The following is a 22,429-nucleotide window of genomic DNA, read 5'->3' as shown; positions in this document are numbered from 1 at the left end:
TGTTGAAGGACGGTGGGATTGAGACCCTGACGGTAGGTTGTTATTAGAGATGTCTCGTTCCATTCGCTGACTGCCGCTAGAGTACAAAATTGCAAGGCATAATGGGTAGTAGAGGAACTGCCTTGATGGAGAGTGAAGAGCTGATCATGAACAGAAAACACGTGGGCTGTTTGTACAAACACTTCCTTGAAATAAGTGGTGAAGGCAGTCAATGAGCTAGTTACAGGGCCGTTGGCCTCCCAGGTGGATCTTGAGAGTGCATCCAGTCAGAAGAGAGATGATGTATGCTATCTTTGCACAATCAGATTTGAAGAGATTGGGCTGCATTTTGAAGTATAGAGAGCATTGCAACAAGAACCTGTTGCACTCCTCCACCTCGGATCGGGGTTGGGAATGCCGGCTTCACTGGTCTTTGTGTTGTTGCATTGTTTTGGTCTGGTCTTCTGTTACAAGATCAGACGGATCGACAACAGGTAAGTCAAACAACACTGCTTTATTGGAAGGTGTTTGGTAGACACCATGAAACAAAACAGGTGAGTGAGCAGATGATGGTTAAACTGGATTGACTGATAGACTGAGGACAGACAGGGGCATCAGATGTATGGAAGGTGAGTATTTGCAGGAGAGAGTCAGGTAAGTAGCTCCAAGGGAATGACGATACCAGACAATGGTGAGATGGAGAGTTTTAATAGGGTTCTTAATTAACTGGTGCAGGTGGGAGGAGCTAAGGAATCTGTTGCAGAGGATGGAAGTGACTTTGTGACAGGAACCAAGGTTATTTTCGTAAACGAAAACTAAAACTAAGACTAAAACGATTGATGAAAAAACAATTTCGTAAACTGAAATAAAATAAAAACGTCAAAATAATTGAAAAACTAAAACAAAACTAAACTAACAACATTTATTGAAAAACTAACTGAAATAAAATAATAATTATCAAAAATAAATAATCATTTTCGCAATCATTCTGTTCTCACCTCATAAAAATATACGAGCTGTGTGGAGGTTTAGGGAAATAGCCTACCTGTAATGCCGCATCACGCACATATCTGATGGAGAGACGCAAAGCAGTTTAAAGCCTGCACGGGTCCTGTTTGGTAAACGTGCACCAGCAATACTTAACAGAACACCTGACCCATTATCTGACAGCAGCACTAATTTAATTCTGTACCAGATGAGAACCGTTTGACATAAAGACTGCGAGTCACGTAAGCAAGATTATTTATTTTATCATGTAACGCAAGCAATCAAACCAACATTAGGCATTCTAAGTTGGTGCTTTGAAGAAAATGACATGCAGCGCAACATGACAATTAACAGAAAAAAAGATGAGAACGCGCATCTTCTCTGTAAACAACACAAAACTTTTGCCTAGCATCTTGTGATCACTCTGCCAGGCTTTTGAACATATGTACATTGGCTAAATCACAATATACACACGCTTATAATTCTTCATAAATGAAAAGAACATTCAAATATAAGCCTTTACTGTTAAATGCGATTGCCGTTATTATTGAATTTCATTAGACCCATTGATTGACGCACGGCTGTTCACGGAAAAGTGAGCAAGTCACCACAGTTACAATATCATGATTATGGTTAAATAAGAAAAGACATATAACCAAATCAGGCTACATTTATTTTCATACTAAATATCTCAACACACATCATTGGATATGACATCAGGCGCGACTTGTGTAGATTAATTTAGTTAAAAAAAGGCTTGCCTGCTTTCTTTGGTGTATATTTGTATACTTTTACTATCTAATCAATCTCAGCATGCGTTAATTTTTTAACGTTTGCCTCACTAAGGCTAAATCATGCCTACGTCTTTCTTTGGCCTTCGCTCTGGAAGTGATCTGTTAAACTTTAATAAAAAATTAAACTAAAACTGAAACTAAACTATATAAAAACTAAAAAATGCGTTCACAAAATAAAAATGAAACTAAAACTAACAAAAATATGAATGAAACTAATAAAAACTAAACTGAATTTTATAGAAAATTTGAAAACGATATTAAAATAAAACTAATTTAAAAATTCAAAACTATAATAACCTTGAGAGGAACCCTGTTCACTATTAACTAGTTGCTTATTAATATGCATATTACTAGCATATTTTCTGTTTATTAGTACATATTAATGCATGACTAGACCCCTGAACCCTACCCAATACCTAAACATAAGCACTACAACAACTGCCTTACTTATAATGAATAATCAGCAAATTAGAAGTTTATTGAGGGAAGACTCTTAGTTAATAGTGAATATGTGTTCCCTACTCCACATGCTCATCTAAATTGCTCTGGAACTTCATTGGTCGACGCTGCCTGAGGAGAATTGCTTATTTGCATGCTCTCTCATTTCAAAACTGAATTTAAATCTTGAAATAAGTAGATTTTACTTGTAAATTAATTTATTTCTTATATTTGCTAAAATGTCATACATGATTAGCAGCTGAGAGTGCAGTCAGAATTGCCATTCGGTAAGACTTTATTTTAGGGTCTCTTAACTAGTTGCTTATTAGCATACATTATCCATATTATCCAGTATAATTATCCATTTATTAGTACTAATTAAGCACATATTAATGCCTTATTCTACATGACCTTATTCTGCATCCCTAATCCTACCCAATACCTAAACTTAACAACTACCTTACTAACTATTAATAAGCAGCAAATTAGGAATTTACTGAGGGAAAAGTCGTAGTTAATAGTGAATAAGTGATCCCTATTCTAAAGTGTTACCTGCAACTCTTCTGTTCATTCTTCTGTTGCCATATTTCTGTTCATAAGGGTAGACATGGGAACATGAGTTAATCTGAGAGTTGCTGTGTGTCGTTGTGTGTTTCAGATGAATGATGCTATGGGCTCTGAGTTGCCTTGGGTCTATTTTGTCACTCTGGTCATTTTTGGCTCCTTCTTTGTCCTCAATCTAGTATTGGGCGTTCTCAGTGGGTGAGTTATTTTATCCAAATTCTGTTCACATTCAGTTTCTGTAATTTCATAACTGCGCCCTTCAAAGTACTATTACCAAACCATAATTTCCATGGTCTGTATCTTTGTATATGATCTCTTCTGTGCAGTACATTGTTGCTAGAGGGAATTTGTTCACATGTGTGCACCACAGAGAGTTCTCTAAGGAGCGTGAGAAGGCCAAAGCTCGTGGAGATTTCCAGAAACTGCGTGAGAAGCAGCAGCTTGAGGAGGATCTGAAGGGCTATCTGGATTGGATCACACAAGCTGAGGACATCGACCCTGATAATGATGAGGAGGGAGATCAAGAGGCCAAACGCAACCGTACGTAAAAGTGCAAGACTCATTTGTTTCTGCTCTTTTCATCTCTCTGAAAGTATTTTTAAATGCACGCTGTCATTTGCACACATCAACAGTTCCAGCCAAGGTCATACTGGAATCAAATCATTATTATTGAGAAAAATTTAATGTTATAGTCAAATGTAAGTTGTTCATCAGTTTATGCGTCCACTCAATTAAACCAGTCATGTTTTGTGTGAGCAGTGCTGTAGTGGAGTCTAAATGCAGTATGAGTCAGTAAGTCAGGATTGTGGCTTGCAGTAATGAATTTTAAACTTGGACAAGCCTTTTTAAACTGCTGCACTAGCCTGTTCAGGCAGTGCAAATGCATTCTGCCTTGATGATTTATGTAAGCAACTACAGCAGTGTTGTCCACCCACACTAGGACATGGTAGCCCCTTAACTGCTGGAGGAAGTATTTCAGGGCCCGAAATACAGCCATCATTTCAAGGCAATTCATGTGCCAATCAAGAAGATGACCTCTTCAGATTCCTTGGGCTGGATGGCCATCTAATATCACACCCCAGCCCATGCTGGAAGCATCTGTCATTAGCATCTTGAGATGACAACACATGCATAGAGTGGGACCCAAGGTCAGAAAGCGGGGTCTGAGCCACATAGAAAGGGTACAAAGCACCTGTTTTGATTGATATTGACATTGAGGGCACAAAGACACAGGACAAATATGGCTTACTCCATAAATTAGTTATCTTGTCATGGAGATCAGCAAAGAAGGGGAGAGACTATCGCTGAGGTCCCTCCTCTTGGCCAGCTTGAAACCTGCCATCTAGTTTGGAGCGTTTGAAGGTCTCCTTCTCCTGCTGCCAGTTTAGTTTTGATCTGTCCACTGCACAAGTCACCACCTTGAGTCACTCCTCATATGCTTTATCATCGTGAGAGGAGCACTCAGAGGTGGCGCTCTCTATTACCATCTCTGCAAAAGCAAGAGATGAGGTGTCCTCTGCCCGATCCAAAGAAACACCACGGTGTTCACACATGCTTAATCGCTCTCTCTCTCATCTAATAACCGCAGTAGTCTGCATATTAAATGCTCAAGCCTCCATTACTAGATCTAAAATAAAATTATGTTTTGTAATCAGCAATGGGATTTTGCGATAGAGAACATTGCGATAGAGAACACTGTAACTGTTTTCATATGGATTATGATCAATTTTGTTTGTTTTGGGGTGTTAATAGTATATATTAATACAGAAGGGGGGCCCAGAAAATTATTTTGCACAATAAGAGGTCAATCCGGCCCTGGGACTATTACATTTGCCTTCTTTAGAAACATTCCCTCAATAAAGAACATTTATTACGTAGCAAAACTACCATCTGTGTCCTTCCTGTTTCTCTCATTTCCTTCTTTTTTCTCTCTGTCTAACTTTAGTGTTGTGGAATTGTAGTGCTGCTGTGTTTTTGTGCAGTAGACACTCATAGCTGCTCTCTGTTTGAATGCATGTGACCTGCTTGTGAACTGAAGGGGTGACACTGGGCGATCTCACCCACAGGAAGAACAAAGGAAACTCGGGCTGGTTCAGTCAGTCCACTGAGACGCATGGTAAATTTTGCTCTGTGTGTGTTTGTGTGTTGATTATTAATTGATTCCCCGCACCTGTCTGCTCCTCGTTATTCAGTCCTTATAAGCCCCAGTCTGTTCAGTTTGTCGGGTCTACTTGTGTACTACATGTGTTGCTCAAGCTCCTGTTGTGATGATTCCAAGTGTTTCCTTTATTAAAGACTGCTAAACGTTCCTTCGTGCCTCCCGTGTTCTTCCTGAATAGCGTAGCGTGACAGAAGAACCGACCAAAACAGTAACCTCCATTTGTCTACCCTCCATTTTGTTTCCCATTTTCACCCAGTGTCTTTTTTTCCGTTGTGTGCCCTTATGGATCCCCTCATTTGCCCGGAGTTCCTCCTCCTCCTGCTGGAGCAGGGGGAGTGATTGCTCGAGGACCATACTAGACTGTTCCAGCTGCTAGCTAACACCACTAGCTACACGGACGACGCGCTCTGTGCGTTCTACGACGCAAGTTTAAACACCGCGTGCAGAGCGCCGTCATCCGAAGATGGTCCTCCAGCGGATTTCGCCGCGTTTGTGGAGTGGATTCTGGCGAGAAACGAATCACCTCTCACCGTCACTCACGAGGGTGATCTCGCCAGATCCACTCCGGATCCAGAGCCCAGCCCACCATCTCCCCGCTGTGTGGAGCTAAAACCCGAGCCCACCGATGACGGAGAGCCAATTCCTGCCGCGATCTACGAGCCAGTGCAATTCCGAGTGACTGAACTGAGGATCGGCCCGGAAGGAGAGCCCAAGCCGTCAGACCAGGTGCGTGAGCCGGCTGCAATGCCCATCGCGAGGGAGAAAGCCGTGGACGGTGAGAGTGCGGAGTGGAGCTCCGCCCACTGCACCGCGGCTGAGGGTGAGTTAATAATACAGCTGGGACTGCTGGACTTAAAAGGGGACCTTATTGACTGGGAAACTGAGCTGGAAGCCGATTTGCCCCCTCTCCTCTCTCCTTCGTCCCTGCTGGTCCCGTCCAGCCCTGAGGGGGTTCTGATCCCCGAGGGCAGCCCTGAGAGCCCAGAGGCTCACGGATGCCCACCCACCCACCCTCCTTCACCGCTGTCGTCTGGCAGCCCCTCTGCTCGCCCTCAGCCCACCATCAATACGGTGCGAGCTCCGCGGGTCTGCCATCCTCCAGCGTCGCCATGGCTGGAGAATCCCTCACCTCCACCTCCAGCCTCCAAGGCCCAGACTCCGCCTCGGCCCGTAGACCCAGCGGCTCCTAGCTCCCTCGCCTCCACCGTCACCCGTCGATCCTAAACGTTCCTTCGTGCCTCCCGTGTTCTTCCTGAACAGCGTAGCGTGACAGTAATGTTGTGAAACATTATTACAATGAAAAAACTGTTTTCTATTTTAATATATTAAAAAATTTAATTTATTCCTGCAGTGGATGCTTGTTGTTTAACTGGTATTTGTTAACAACAGCCTATTCACATTAAATACATTATTATTTTTTTAATAATATAGTTACAAACATTTCCTCTTTATCACCTTTTGTGTCTTTGCATGCTTCATCACAATCATGCTTTTCATATGTATACCATGTTTTGTGAGAATAAACCATTTTCAAGATTTATAACATATATTTGTCACGTGTTGGTGCTGTAAGGAGCACAAGACGACAGATAATTCCAAATAACAGTCTTTTAATAAATCCACTGAAGAAACACTGGAGAAACTCAGGGAAAATGCAGAACAACCAACATCTAATATCAAACAAACACAAAGTCCATGAACAAAACCAAACAAAGGTGGGGACAAAGGATAGCAGGCAGGAAGGCAGGCAGATGACCAGGGCGGTGACGACGGAAGGAGGAGTCCATGGAGGGATCAGGAGGAACCATGGCGGACCAGTTGGAGGGAGGAGCCAGGGAGGAGCAGATGGAGGGAGGAGCCAGGGAGGAGACATGAGGAGCCAGGGAGGAGCAGACGGAGGGAGGAACCAGGAAGGACACAGGAGGGACTTGGAGCAGGAGGAGCCAGGCGGAACCCAGACCGCAGCCATGAATGCAGCCCATGGTGGAGCCAATGGAGGGAGGAGCCATGGTGGAGGAAGGGTTGATGACTCCAGGCGGCCTACCGACAGCAGCAGAGCAGGTGAGAGAGGAGCCCGGGGCGGAGACGGAGAGCCGTAGAGCCAGGGCGACGGGGAGGATCTGGAGGACCAAGGCGGAGCAGATGGCTCAGGTGACCGAGGCGTAGGCAGGGATCCGGAAGGCCAATGGTGGAGCCGGAGCGACAGAGGACCAAGGTGGAGCTGGAGGGAGAGAAGTATGTCAGAATAAAAGTCTATTAAATCCTTTGAGTCCAACTGCAGCTCACCCTCAGCGGTGGCACAGTGGGCAGGGCTTTTCCTCCACTGTATAATCCTCCGTGACGGGCATTGTTGCAAGCTCACGCACGTGGTCAGACGTTTGATGAAGCTTTGGCTCCGGGCAATGGCTCGTCGGTCATGGCGGGCTTTGGCTCTCCATCTGCAGTGGGCTCTGGCTGTTGCTCGACGCAGTGAAGTGGTGTCTGGCTGAGCTCTGGGTCCGGAGTGGGGCTGGTGAGATCCTCATCATCGTTACAGACGGTGAACGGGGATCTGTTTCTCACCAGTACCCACTCAACAAAAAAGTGGCGAAACTCTCCCGAGGACCATCTTCAGATGGCCGCGCTCTGCAAGCAGTGTTGAGGCTTGCGTTGTAGAACGCGCAGAGGCAGTCGTCCAGGTAGCTGGTGTAATGGGCTAATCGAGAGTTTGCTCCCCCTGCTCCAGCAGGAGGAGGAGGAATTCAGGACGGTGGGTCATAAACACAGGGACACACTCTGCTTAACTTTTTGGCTGGTTATTCTGTCACGTGTTGGTGCTGGAAGGAGCACAAAACGACGGAGAATTCCAAATAACAGTCCTTTAATAAATCCACAGAAGAAACACTGGAGAAACTCAGGGAAAATGCAGCACAACCAACATCTAACATCAAACAAACAAAAAGTCCATGAACAGAACATAACCGTGACAATAGACCATGAAAAGAACAAATTTCAAAGACAGATTTTTAGGTTTATCTTCGTTATTACGACACCAGGTGTGACTCTTCAGAGTCAACCTTTCTACACATGCACTAAATTTCATCAAAATGATTTATCCATTTCAGGGATTTTTGTCAAACAGGCCACACTCTACATTTGGGACTAGACAAATCTTTCCAGGCAGAGGTCAATAGGGCTAAATGAGATCTCTAAGTTATGAGCCGAGGAATTGTTTCTAAAATGTATTAATGTAATTTCTTTTCCCTGACTTGCAGATGACATTTCAAACCTCTACTCTACCATTCACTCTTTTTGATGGAAAAAGTTTATGAATTTTGAAACCACACATTCACAGGATTGTTGGATATCATAGGCAGGCAAGGTCTGCAAAAATATAGTACAGTACATGAAGGCATTTTAGTGCATAGGATGCTGTGCAAATATTGGATTCAGACATGCCTTGAATGTCTACCATTGTATGTTTGGTCTGTACTCAATGTTTCCTGCTTATTCTGTTCCTAGTCCCTGTTTTAATTGTGTCCAGGTATTCTTGTAATCAGGCATGTTATGTCATTCTCCTTTGATGCTCCTTAGTTCATAAGTCAGGGCACTGACAAGGGATTTCTAGAGCTGTCCCAATGTCAAAATTGTTCCAAACACTGAACATTCACTCTCTAATAATTTCCACAATGCACCACAAAAACCAGGGAGCATCATTGCTCACTTTGTTGCCTTATCAGCTGAAATGTTTCTAGGATATGTAACAGAAGTGTACTTTGAAACAAATCACACCAGAAAGATAGCAGTCCTGTTTACTGACTTGTGATGTTCTTGAAAGGCGCGGTGGTCTCGCAGTTCATTCCACCAGAGAGGAGCAGAGAGGGTGAAGGCTTTGGAAAACTACTTTGTGCCTCATTGTGGGACCTCTGATTGATTGAAGGAGAAATTATTTGCGTTGTTTTGAGTTTAGATGGTTCTTCCTACTTGTGTGATTGTTGGAGGAAGACAGCACATTTCCCATGAAGAACTCTAACTTTCCAGTCCCCAAATTCAACCAGTTTGTCCTACAACCAGTTCCCATGCTGCCCACACCTGCCACAAAGTTCCCTGTCTGAGTTCCCTGTCTCAAGCCATGCCACAGATGTCATTATGTGGTGTTATTATATGTCTTAATGTGTGCTCTTTTCAATTTGTCTGAGTCCATCTTGTATAACATCTTAGTAAACATAAATCATATCAGCATTTACACCCTCCTACCTTACACATTTAATTTGGTTAGTTAGATCACTGGATCTCAACCAGGGTGCAGTGGCATTTTAGCATTATAGCATTTTAAACGAATTTACTAAGTATTATTAAAGTTTATGTTAATACAAAATAAAAATGTTGAGAACTATTGTGTTAGATGGCTTGTAACTCACTCTGCATTACAGTAGTGTAGGCTCTCTTGTACTTAGTGATGTGTGTTTCTGTGTCTCTGCAGAAAGTATCCCCACAAGTGAGACAGAGTCTGTGAACACAGAGAACCCAGGAGAAGATGAGAAAGTCTGCTGTGGGCCCATCTGGTATGTGCTCCATTTTTATACCTTATATACAGCTAAGCACATGAGAAGTTTTTCACACCCTTTTGTACCTGCAATAACCTCCAAGCAAACTCCCAGCTCTTGAATCTCTAATGAAATGTTTACTAGTTGTCACTTGCTGGAAGTTTTTCGTCAACTTGTAGTGTGGCACAAAGTGATGCCATATTTTTCACTTTTTCAGTCAGAAATTGACAAAGTCGAAGTTCAGGTCAGTAGCTCAGTGTGTGTTTGAAGCTGAATTCAGTTCCAGTTGTGTGTGTTTGCTGTTCTTTTGTTTTTTTATTGTCACTTCACCTCATCATTCTGCATTTCGGTGTAAATGTGCTTTGTTTTTAACATTTAAAGCTCTTTATGTTGATGTGTGTCAGTGAATCTATCGAGGCGCTTTAATGCTTGCTATGTATGTTGTATTTGATATGAATACATTCAAAGTGCTTTGCATTTCATTACATTAAAGCTTGAAGAATCTTTTCACCATATTGCATGCATGGACACACTAAACAGCATACTATATGTGTTCATAAATTAGTGGTGCAAATACAGACTTTGAGTATGTAACGCTCACGATGCTCTCCAATCACATCCTGTCTCTGCAGCCGCTGGCGTTGCTGGAACAGATTTTGTCGCCGGAAGTGCCGAGCTGTTGTGAAATCCACCATCTTCTATTGGCTGGTGATTCTGCTGGTGTTCCTCAATACACTCACAATATCATCCGAACATTATAACCAGCCCGACTGGCTCACGGAAGTCCAGGGTGAGAAACTCACAGCAGACACTCACTGAAACTCTTTTTGCTTTTGGATGTCGAAACAAAAATGAATAAAACTTGATGACTGACAAAAAATGATAACAGTATTGTTAAAACTGACAGATTGGGATGCGCAGTGATAGAGCATATGCATGTCTTATTTGTTCTTCTTGTGTTTGTCTGCAGATGTGGCTAATAAGGTGTTGTTAGCCCTGTTCACATGCGAGATGCTAGTAAAAATGTACAGTCTGGGACTACAGGCATACTTTGTGTCGCTTTTCAACCGCTTCGACTGCTTTGTAGTTTGTGGAGGCATAGTGGAGACGATCCTCGTGGAGCTTGAGATCATGTCTCCTCTCGGCATCTCTGTGTTTCGCTGCGTCCGGCTCCTCAGAATCTTTAAAGTCACACGGTGAGAAACAGCACAGGTGATCTGATGGTTTCTTATGCTGCCTTCATATCACTGTAATTACAGGATGATAACTCATCAGAGTAATTTTAAAATTGTTTCTCTGACTACACTCTTGATGTGTATTGATGTGTCAGTGGTCAAAATAGAGAACATATCAAACAAAAATATATGAGTAATTGATGCATAACATCATGTATTTGTACAAAAAAATGTTTTATCACAGGACCATTTAAAATAAGTAAGCTAGATTAGTAAACAAACTTTTTTTGAAGAACCCCACGTCCAACTAGTAGTATTGCTCTTGAAGAGTCAATACAAGTCAAAAGGTACCAAAGTTCTGTTTAAATTTTTGTAACACATTTAATTTTTTAATGACTATAAACAATATGTGACCAATAACTAAAATGTAATGGTGCTGAAAGTATGAACCCATAACGTGGGTCTTGTTTTAAGTCTGTCTCTGTTTCTAGTCACTGGGCGTCTCTGAGTAACCTGGTGGCATCACTTTTGAACTCCATGAAGTCCATTGCATCCCTACTGCTGTTGCTCTTCCTCTTCATCATTATCTTCAGTTTGCTTGGCATGCAGCTCTTCGGAGGAAAGTTCAACTTTGATGAGACTGTTACCAAACGAAGCACTTTTGACAACTTTCCTCAAGCCCTGCTGACTGTCTTTCAGGTGTGTGTGTGCACGCGAGTCAAGTCACCTTTATTTACGTAGCACTTTAAACAATTCAGATTGTGTCAAAGCAGCTTTACAGTGTTAAACAGGAAAATAGTGTGTCAATAATGCAAACAACAATTCAATTCTGCAGCTCTAAAAAGAGCACAATAGCATGTAAATTTTTCACAGTTAAAGGCAGTTCATCGTTGATTCAGGGATGTCATTATCCAGCTCAGTTCAAATCTCTTCCAGTATCATTTTGTGTTGACATATAGCTTGTTTGGCGATATTTGGATAGCTTACAGTATGAACATTAACTTTGCATGAAAGTAGCATGTACAATTATTGAAGAAAGAGTTTTAGATGGAGCACACCCATCCAGTCAGCCAGTAGAATGCAGCAAGACATTGTCAAATTCCCACTTGTAAATATGTACATTTGTTTTTCTTACGCATCAGATCCTGACGGGTGAGGATTGGAATACAGTGATGTATGATGGGATCATGGCGTATGGAGGCCCCTCCTCCTCAGGCATGCTTGTGTGCATCTACTTCATCATCCTCTTCATCTGTGGAAACTGTATCTTTTCTTCTGTTCAGTCCATTTTACCTCACATCCATACTATATAAGATTTATTCAGACTGTGTTGAACTGACCAAACAAGCAGCTGAACTCAAGTTGAAGAATGAAATTAAAGCTGTTCTGCTGATTTGTAGTGATTAAATCTAAAGCATATGTTTAAAGATACAATAGGCAAATAAATTAACTTTGTACATTTCAGGCCTGAAGTGATCAAAAACATGAACACAAATCTTGATTTCACACATTTTTGCATTCTGATAAGTGTCAGACTGCATTTCTTAGCACAACACAAGTACATTCTCTGCTGCTGTAACAGACATCTGTACCCACTTTATATTAGGTGTCTTTAACTACTGTGCACCTACATGCTGTTAGATTGTGCTTACAGTGCAGAAAATTGTTGTGTGAACATTCATCACTGATGGTGTGTCCAAGGAGCACCAGTTAGTGTTTCAAGATACAAAGCAGTCTGGGGTTGCCAATGACATCCAGTAAAGGCTGGATGACGATCATGAGTAGTGTGGTGATGACCGGAGAGACAGTGGACAGCACAGAGAAATGGCATTCAGGGCAGTGAGGGTTGGCATCCCAAACTGCAGCTTCCGTGAGGGAGCACCCACATAAAGCTAAGTATTGCAAGGAGTTAGTTACACCTCCTGAACCCTTCATTCTGTTTAACATCATGGAGCCTACCCTAGCAGAAGTCAGGGATACAGTCAAAGCAGCACAGACTAGGTGAGGTCAGAGCATCAAATTTTCACTCACCGATCAAATGTTCACTCACTGCTCAAAACGCTGAGTTTTTGTCAAGTGCTGAGTTCTGCAAGCTCGCGAATCCTCTCATTACAACAATGTGTAGATATGATGTAAATACGAGATTCATTGTGCAGTGCAGACAGCTTCATTGATTAACGGAACATTGTGAGATTGCGGTGAACTGAAGCGAATGACAGCTTTTAGTGATTATAAAGGGAGCGCTCTTTGTACACTTACTAGGCTGTATAATCCTGTCTGACTGTTTCAGAACGGATATATTAACCTCAGAGAAGGAAGTATCGTGTTTCGTTGCAACCCACATGCAACTTCTACATTTTGTCCTGTTCCCTTCTGCAAAATCCCACAGGTAGAGAGCAACACTGATTTTTATGTCCTGTTCCAGTATGATTCTTGTTCCGGTGTCATAGGCTATTTTTTTTTTTTACAATTCCCACACAAGCATGACACTTTTAACTTCACCTTGTTGCATTTGTTGCAGCAGGCAAACGGAAGTGTGTTCTCTTGCTGTCACATACAACTGAAAAGCATTGAAAATATCCAACCCTGCACCCGTAAACCATTTATCTTTGTTGCGCAATAGACAAATAACATTCTGTACATTAAAACATAAAGTAAATTTGAGTAACTTTTATTTTATTATTAGATATTTATATTTTGCAGGAGTTCCATGAGTAATTTATTTTTCCTGCTTCCTGCGCACACATCAGTATCTTCCCTCACACTTGTCAAGTCAAGTCACCGTTATACAGATTGTGTCAAAGCAGCTTCACAGTGTTAAACAGGAAAACAGTTTGTCAATAATACAAGAGGACAATAACAAAGAGTCATTTTTCAGCTAAAGTCAGTTCATTGATGATTCAGTGATGTCATCATCCAGTTCAGCTGTCGTCCAATAGTGTCTGTGCAATCAGTCAAGCGTCCCCAACTAAGCAAGCCAAAGGCAACAGTGGCAAGGAACCAAAACTCCATCTGTCATAGAAATGGAGAAAAAACACTTGGGAGAAACAAGGCTCAGTTGGGGGACCAGACGAAACCAGCATGGTGTGGTTTAATTGCAGGCTGCAACACAGGTGCAGAGGACTCGTCTGGTTCCCATGGTCTTGTGCTGATGTGTTGTCGAGGTGACGAGGTCTTCACAGGGGATCTGTCTCTGGGGTTCATCTAGTTGACATGGTCTCCGCTGACATTCAGGGCTGTAGAGGTCGTCTCTAGGTGCTGATCCACCATCTGATCTGGATACAGACTGGATCTGGTGGCTACGGTGACCTCGGAATAAGAATGAAAAGAGACTAATATTACCGTAGATGCCATTCTTCTTATGATGCAGTGAGTACATCAGAAGTGTTTAAGGGAAGTGTTTCTGATTCCGGTTGTCCTAATTAATGCAACCTAACAACCCTTTAACGGATTTGAATTATAGAAATGTGTTAGTGTGTTATGTGTAAGCCAGGTTAAAGAGATGGGTCTTTAATCTAAATTTAAACTGACAGAGTGTGTCTGCCTCCCGAACAATGTTAGGTAGGTTATTCCAGAGTTTGGGCGCTAAATAGGAAAAGGATCTGCCGCCCGCAGTTGATTTTGATATTCTAGGTATTATCAAATGGCCAGAGTTTTGAGATCACAGCGGACGTGAAGGACTATAATGCGATATGAGCTTGTTCAAATACTGAGGTGCTAAACCATTCAGGGCTTTATAAGCAATTATCACGATTTAAATATCTATACGATGTTTAATAGGCAGCCAGTGCAGAGTTGACTGAACCGGGCTAATATGTTCACACTTCTTGGTTCTAGTAAAAACTCTAGCTGCTGCATTTTGGACCAGCTGGAGATTGTTTATTAAGCGTGCAGAACAACCACCCAATAAAGCATTACAATAATCTAACCTTGAGGTCACGAACGCATAAATTAACGTTTCTGCATTTGACGTTAAGAGCATAGGTCGTAATTTAGATATATTTTTAAGATAGAAAAATGCAGTTTTACAAATGTTAGAAACATGGTTTTCAAAGGAGAGATTGCTATCAAATAGCACACCTAGGTTCCTAACTGATGACGAGGAATTAACAGAGCAGCCATCAAGTGTTAGACAGTGTTTTAGGTTATTACATGCGGAGGTTTTTGGTCCAATAATTAAAACCTCAGTTTTTTTTCAAAATTTAGCAGTTCATCAGTTTTTTATATCAACTATGCATTCCGTTAGTTTAGAATGTGTTCCTTTTAATTTCTTAACACACCTGATCAGACATCTTACTGAACGTATTCTTGGCCATTGCTGTGGATAACCTGGCAGATGCTGAAAGTCTGAACTCAGCCCAGAAAGAGGAAGAGAAGAGGAACAAGAGGAAGAAAAACAGGTTAGTGCTACTCTCTGACACCCTGAGTTTCTCTGAGTTTCATTCAAACTCTGAGCACAATCATCTGCTAACATACAGAGTGTGTTTTGTGCAGGAGTATGAGCATATACAAGAGAGATGGTGACGATGGAAACTTAAAGGTGGGTGACATGGCTCTCTGGAATACTTGACTAGTCATGTGTTTATTTCTTTGCTAAGTGGCTGTACTCATCTGAACATGATCACAACATTAATCTACTTAGGGTGACACTACCACCCTGACGGGGTTTACTTTGTTATAATGAGCAGCTGACTCTACATTATCACTATTACTGAGGTCCTTTGGTTGCAGGCATCTGGTGATCAGGAAGGTAATCAGGATCAGACAGAAGACATGACTGACTCCTCAGGTGAACCTCTAATAGTTTACCACTCAGCTCTGCACATGATCTCCAGAAATGTTAGCTGATCACTGTGATTATGTGTGCATGTAGAGGAGGATGAGGAGGAAGAGCCTGAGGTACCGTCAGGGCCGCGGCCCCAGAGATTGTCAGAGCTGAACCTCAGAGAAAAGACGCCACCCATCCCAGAGGGCAGCGCCTTCTTCATCCTTAGCAACACCAACCCGTATGTCATACAAATCTTTAAAGGGAGAGTTCACTCAGAAATGAGACTTCTACCATAATTTGCTTACCCTTATTCCAAATCAATATGACTTTATTTACATTAAAATTTTTTCATTTAGTAGAAACTTTTATCCAAAGTCACTTACAAATGTGGAACATCACAAGCAATTTATCGTACCATATGCATATTACAAAATGGCAAGTTTAAAGCAGAAGCTAGATTAGTACACAAGCTACAGCAGTTTGGAATGCCATCCCTGGCATACTTAGAAATAAAGAAATGTACAAAGAAATGTAAAAAAGCAAATATAAATAAATAAATATACAAAGAAAAGTAAAAAAGCAAAAATAAATAATTATTTATAATTTTATTTCCTTATTTATGTATTTTTGTTGTTAGTTTTTTTCGTTTTACCTCAGGAATAGCAATTGAGCCAGAGTAGGCGAGTCTTATATCTATAATAACCTGTGAATCTTATATCACAGGTTATTATTTCAGTTTCACGTGGGGGGTTGTTTCGGCTGGGAAGCGTGCAATCTGTGATTGCATGCAGTTGCTGAAGCTCGCGAAAGCGTGCAATCGCTTTCTTATGCGCGCTGTTTTTTTAGGTTTCACTTTCAACGCATACAATGCATGCTTCAAAGATTCGGGATTGAAGGAGGCATCAGTTACTGTAGAAGATTTGTCGCCTCGCACCACTTCCCGTGTGGTCACCGCATCAACTGATTATAATGGGTTCTCTTGGTGTAGACACGGCTTTAGACACGGATTAATCACACGTTTTAGGCTGGAAATATCCAGAATTAGATCAAACAAAAGGTGTCCATGGGAACGGAGCTAGTGAAACACACACGCCATGCATCATGCTCATCCAAACAGCGACTGTTATGTGCCCTCAGCTTTTTTGAGTTAATTGTATTTTATCAATGTAACTTCCAAAAACAACATTGACAGCATCAGAAACAAAACCGTAAACTGATGACCAGGGGCATTTTTTAAACTGTATTAAATGAATGCATCATGAATATGGAATGCCACGTTCTTAATTCCAATCGATAAATTTAGTTAAAATAATAAGGCTGTTACTAGTGAAATCCAATCAGTGTCAACAAAAGCCATAATTACTGAATGCATTTACACTGCAATTAGCCTACAAATGCATAAAATGTTATGAGATTAATGTTTTAAATTTTGAAGGCAGAAATATGTCATGATGGAATCAATTAAATGATACGTTTAATATGAAACTAAAACAGACTCTAGGTGGCGGCAAGTCACTGTCTTAACGAGTGAGTTCAATCCATTCAACTGATTCCTTCAAATAGGTTACGCTGATTACGAAAACACCACTACTTGTTGCTACGGTTCAGCTGTGGATTTGTTTCTGTGATAATTCGTATGTAGGCCTAATGTGTTATTTAAAAAAAATAAAAAATCTTTTCATGACAAAATGATCAAAAAGATGTCAGGTAGAGGACATGTTCGGGGGAGCACGACTTCTTATGTTGAGAGAACGACATTTATTTCTTGTGGCCATGCGTTTAATGCACAAACCTGCGTGACCATAGCAACCTTGGATATTCAGAAATTGATATTATGAATACATTAATATTTTGTTTTGAATTTAAGAAAGTGCAGAATTAAGAATTATTATATTAACCCATACTGCACATACCAGGCCAATATGTAGTCTAATATTCTTCATTTATATATTATTATTATTAGTAATATTAGTATCATCATCATCATCATCATCATAGCCTATATCCAAAATAAAATTAAACAGGCTAGCCTATATGAAATACTAGACTTGTGGAATATAGGCCTAATCATTTTATGACGCATTGTGATGCTGATGTAAGTGATTCTGTATAAATGTTACTAAATAGGCCTATCATACATATTAACTTACTGTTGTAAATAAAGTACTCTTGTTAAATGCTATATTAATTAACAAAAGTTGCGTATGCCTTTGGAAGCAAAGCACTTAATTGCATCTGATGTTTCCAGATAATCTTACTTACCAGATAATGAACGTCTTTAAAGCAATATATTTGGGCACATTTTGGTTTTTATGAAAAGAACATGCATGAATGAGAAAATAATGCAGGAAGAGCTAGTTTTCAAATGCAATAGGCTAAGCCACAAAAAAAGATCTTGCGCTGCCTGACTCACCTGCATGCATGGAAAGCTACCTAAAATGCAACAAAAATATATCTGTCTTGTCGAGTATTCGCATAAGCATAAATGGGTATGTTTTAAGTGAAAGTAAACAGCTGTTAAATTTTGATGCGTAACATTAGATCTGTGATTTAGATATTAATATAGTACACCTGCTGCTCACTGTGTCATTAATGTTAATAAAGAAAAGAGGGAATCACTCACTGCTCTTGACCAGTGAGTGTCGGGCTAGTGGTTCAAAATTTGTACTTGCCCTGCCACAAAAATATAAAATAGTGTTGTTATCGTTATTTTTGATACAAAAATTTTAGATAACAGTTCAGTTTTACAATTCTAGATACCACAACAAAAACTACTTGCCTAATAAATAAAAAAGTTCAAACATAAAAGACAAGTGAACAGTCAGTAAATAAGAACAAATTAACAAATTATAAGCAATAACACAAATTAACAAATAGAACAAAGATAAAAATTAAACAGTAGCCTACTTTTGGTTTTGGGGTTTGTCAACTCTCACGACCAATTCGCATGTATTTTGCTCATTGTACGAATTCGTAAGACCTCACTCGTACGACTTTGTACGATTTGTCTAAACCCCAATGAGGGTTAGGTCCGGGACAAAAATATACATTAAAATGTATGTGCATTGAGGCTATAGTACACTCACTAATTTCTGAAGCACCCTTAGTATTTCTGGAACCGGGCCTGGATAAAACTAGCTGTGTTTGAACAGTTTTCATTATCAGTATAGCTCATATTTAGGCGATGGCACGTAGTGTTATGTGGCGCAGGGGCGCCTGCAGGATTATTTTCGAGGGGACGGAAAGTGGGTTTTTTTTTGGGGGGGGGATTAGTCAGAGCAGAACGAATGTGTATGTTTGATCAATTTAGCCTTCTGAAATCATCACGACTTGCCTAAAATAAAATCTATATATAAAACAGTTATATAGAACAGCATGTTAGATTAAATGTTTAACCTAGATAAATGTGCGCTGTTAGTAGAGGTGGAAAGTAACTAATTACAAATACTTTCGTTACAGTACTTGAGAACATTTTTAAATTTTTTTCTACTTTCTTGAGTATAATTAAATTGTGGTACTTTTACTTTTACTTGAGTAGAATAAAACGAGTGCCATCGGTTACCATGTTTATCTAAAAGTTTAGGGTAGTTTTCCTTGCTTTACCCATATAGCTAAAACTACTTTAATTAGCCTATGGTGCAATTAATACATTTCATATCAATCCATGTATATTTTTAACGTGAGCAATGCCCTGTCACTTTAATTCAGCGTGTGCAGCACAGCAAACATAAAATAGACTCGATGCTGCACGTACCACTCGGAACGCATCGAGTAAATGCTCAACAAAAGCAAATGCTCAAAAAGAAAACACGCACTGCAAACGGAGTATGTGTGAAACAGGTGTGGAATAGTAAAAGTAATTTGTAATTATACATGCTTCTGTGACAGCTTTGTATAATTTATGCTTTGTTATGCAATGTTAGCCTATGTTTAATGCAATCAATAGCCTATAGGCTACATTTGGTTTTCCATAGGCTATTCAATCATTAAACTAAGCTTAAATCATTAAAAACTGACACATAATAAACAAGAATAAACAAATCAGTAAGTGTAGGCCTACGTTCGTATGTATTTTTGTATTTAGGCCTATTGTATTTATTTTTTCATATCAATGCTGTTTAAGACTATGCGTTTAGCGCCATCCCCTGACCATTATAATGTGACGAATTCATTAAAAAAAAAATTTTTTTATTTAATTCTGAGAGAATATTCCACCACGGCTGTTTTTCGTGACTTTTCCCTCAGTGAAATTAATGTTGGCAACAGCAAGCAACGGTGATAGCTCATTTAAAGGTAATGTCACCGCTAGATTGGACTAATTTGGACAGTCACGCTAAATGGAGTTCGATGGTGCGAGTCGGGAGTCGGAGTCGACTCCGAAAAACCTGGAACTGAACACCACTATTTCAAATTGCTGGGGTGGAGCCCTGCGCTTCAGGCAATAACAGACAGGTCTGACTCAAAACTTCCAGTTCAGCTGGGGGGCGGGCCGTTCAAACCGTGCTTTGCTTTGACTGTCAATCACCGGCGGGCGTAGTCGTTTTGAATCAGCATCATTAGTGTTTCAGTATTTTAGTGAATGTGAGCTATGCTCTGATTTTAAATCGTAATTTTGTGAGCTCCTGAAATGGGTCATACCGTCGATATTAGCAGTATATAAGTAAATAGAAACTTGGTTGATAGAAGGACGCGCATGCATTTTTACGTGCATCTGGCTGATAGATCAACCATGATTTACAGTATCTGTCAATCAGATGCATTTAAAATCACTTTTTCTGTGTGCTTGCTTTGGATGTGTGAGCACTTGGGCGAAGAAACAAAATTGTCTATGTATGACCGGACGATTTATTCATATCCAAAACGAGACGATGTGAACATTTCTGAAATGATGACTATGCTATGCCCCTATGTTTGCAGTACAGAAAACAGTGCACAAGTCTTCTTGTGCTTGAATGGTTTAAAGCCATATTAAAATGTGCACAAAGGAATCGATAAGAGGAATGAATTTTTTTACTAGACGATTCCTGACCTTAAAAGCATCCTATTCCAGAATTGGAGTAGATTTTGGATTCCTAAGCCTAGGTATCGGTTAAATAAAATTAAATTTTTTTGTCCTACCGAATGTGTCCCTGGAGTCCACCTTTGTTGTTATTACAAACTACATTTTCAATGTGATTTTTAATCATTCAAGTCAAGAATACTAACGGGCTGTTTTCTCTGCTGCACACACATCCTTGTGTAAGTGTTCTTTAGCTTGTTGATTTTCATTCATCGTATTCAGCTAACAAGGAAATATTTTGCAATAAGAATTAGAATAAATGTGAATATCTAAGATTTTTTATTCTTTATTTCTTTCTTTATTATTATTATTATTATTATTATTATTATTATTATTATTATTATTATTATTATTTTATTTTACCGGAATCATGAAAATTCAAACGATGCCCAACCTTACCCATACCCCACATTATTTTTTACTGCCACATTTCAATTCACACTGTTTTAAACCATTTCTTTTCTTTTAAAACCTCACTTACCCTTCTTTGCTTTTGCCCTTCTTAAAAACAACTACATAATCTAATATGTGAATGTACTTTTCAAAATTAGTTATAAAACAGTTGCTCCAGGCAACAGGGATAGGTAGTATGTTTGCTTAACATAGCGTCAAATATGACAGTTTATGAGACTAATATCATGTTTTGCTCCAAAAACACTATATAACATCAGTCGTGTTTGAAACAGTGGTTCCATGTTGCTTCTTATCACAGTGAGACAGAAAATATATATATTTTTAAATAAAATTCTATACTGTGATACAAGCTATGTCAATTAGCATTGCATTGCAATTGTGTGTTTGTTGTCTTCCACGTTTCATCAGTCAAAGCGTCTCTATCTGCATGTTATTCAGCTGTAGTGATATCTGATGCATTTGTCCATATAAGAGATTTCCTGGCTCTCACTTGTGAAACAGACATTACAGTAGGCCTACATGAGTGTTAAGGTTAGGGTTAACCCTGCTACCTAATGCTCACATCATCTCATTTTGGGTAAAAATAGAAAAATAATACTAAAATACTTTGTAACGCAGTAACTTGAGTAGTTTTTCAGCAAACTACTTTTTTACTCGAGTCATATTATTTTTCAGTACTTTTACTTGTACTCAAGTAAATTATTCCTTAAGTAGCAATACTTTTACTTAAGTACAATTTCTTAGTACTCTTTTCCACCACTAGCTGTTAGACGCATATCCAATCGTTTGTGCGGAGAGTGGAAGCTAAAGCATGCTCTGCAGGACATAGAGACGCCAGCGCGATCACTTGCATTTTTTTCTAACAGTGGAAACAACTTAAAATATGCAGTCATTTTTGCTCATAAAGGTAAGAGTAATACATAATTCTAAACTGTAAAGGGTCTAGTTTTATTTGTGTGCACTCACAATATCAACAAAACGTTGTGCTTTTATAAAATAAAGAAAACAAACGCCTTCTGCCGTCTCGGTCTTGAACAGGACCGCTTCACAATGATGAACCTAAACTCAGCGAATTACCTCACAGACATGATAAAAAATATATAGAAAGCTTTAAATTACTACTTTAAAATAAAAATAATTCAAATCGAAAATAGAAACTCTTTCATTATGTAATCCCTGCATTTCTCTTTAAAGGCACATCCAATGAGGAGATGACGAGTCATTTTTTTTCATCACCATAATTGATGGATGTCTAAAATATAAAAATATGGAAAAGCCTGAAACAGGCCCGATTATAATTTGCGTTTTATTTTATAATTCTGTACAATTAAAAAATATATAATGGCATATAAGTAAAACTTTGTCCTATAATTGTATAGCTGCTTATATTTTCTAATGTTGCTCTGTTCTGATTCTGAATACCTTAAAATTTAAAAGATTTGCTGCAACGCAATTTTATCTGATATATTAATTATTTATTAGCCTATTGTTTTTTATCCATGCAGCAAATGCTTTAAAAACAGCTTTAAAAATTTTAAAGTACTTGTCACTATAAATTTTACGG

At 39.7% G+C, this 22,429-nt stretch overlaps 1 protein-coding gene across 6 annotated transcripts in view; it reads left to right on the top strand.

Annotated features, from left to right (window-relative positions):
• Positions 1-22,429, top strand: part of cacna1db (calcium channel, voltage-dependent, L type, alpha 1D subunit, b) — an 82,999-nt gene that overhangs the window by 25,875 nt on the left and 34,695 nt on the right. For 4 of the 6 annotated variants that reach the window (XM_016230692.1, XM_016230695.1, XM_016230693.1 and 1 more), the window contains exons 8-20: positions 2,857-2,960; positions 3,133-3,302; positions 4,801-4,878; positions 9,386-9,467; positions 9,667-9,693; positions 10,082-10,239; positions 10,420-10,645; positions 11,116-11,323; positions 11,767-11,887; positions 14,913-15,024; positions 15,119-15,164; positions 15,356-15,413; positions 15,498-15,630. In XM_016230692.1, the coding sequence (XP_016086178.1) occupies positions 2,857-2,960; positions 3,133-3,302; positions 4,801-4,878; positions 9,386-9,467; positions 9,667-9,693; positions 10,082-10,239; positions 10,420-10,645; positions 11,116-11,323; positions 11,767-11,887; positions 14,913-15,024; positions 15,119-15,164; positions 15,356-15,413; positions 15,498-15,630 (1,523 nt within the window). The remainder of the gene's footprint in view (positions 1-2,856; positions 2,961-3,132; positions 3,303-4,800; positions 4,879-9,385; positions 9,468-9,666; positions 9,694-10,081; positions 10,240-10,419; positions 10,646-11,115; positions 11,324-11,766; positions 11,888-14,912; positions 15,025-15,118; positions 15,165-15,355; positions 15,414-15,497; positions 15,631-22,429) is intronic. The other 2 variants (XM_016230696.1, XM_016230694.1) reach the window with 2 other exon arrangements.

This window comes from Sinocyclocheilus grahami, unplaced genomic scaffold, assembly GCF_001515645.1.
Source record: "Sinocyclocheilus grahami isolate Dianchi unplaced genomic scaffold, SAMN03320097.WGS_v1.1 scaffold375.1, whole genome shotgun sequence".
NCBI lineage: Eukaryota > Metazoa > Chordata > Actinopteri > Cypriniformes > Cyprinidae > Sinocyclocheilus > Sinocyclocheilus grahami.
The sequence above is the reverse complement of the archived record's forward strand: the minus strand, read 5'-3'. Positions and strand labels throughout refer to the sequence as shown.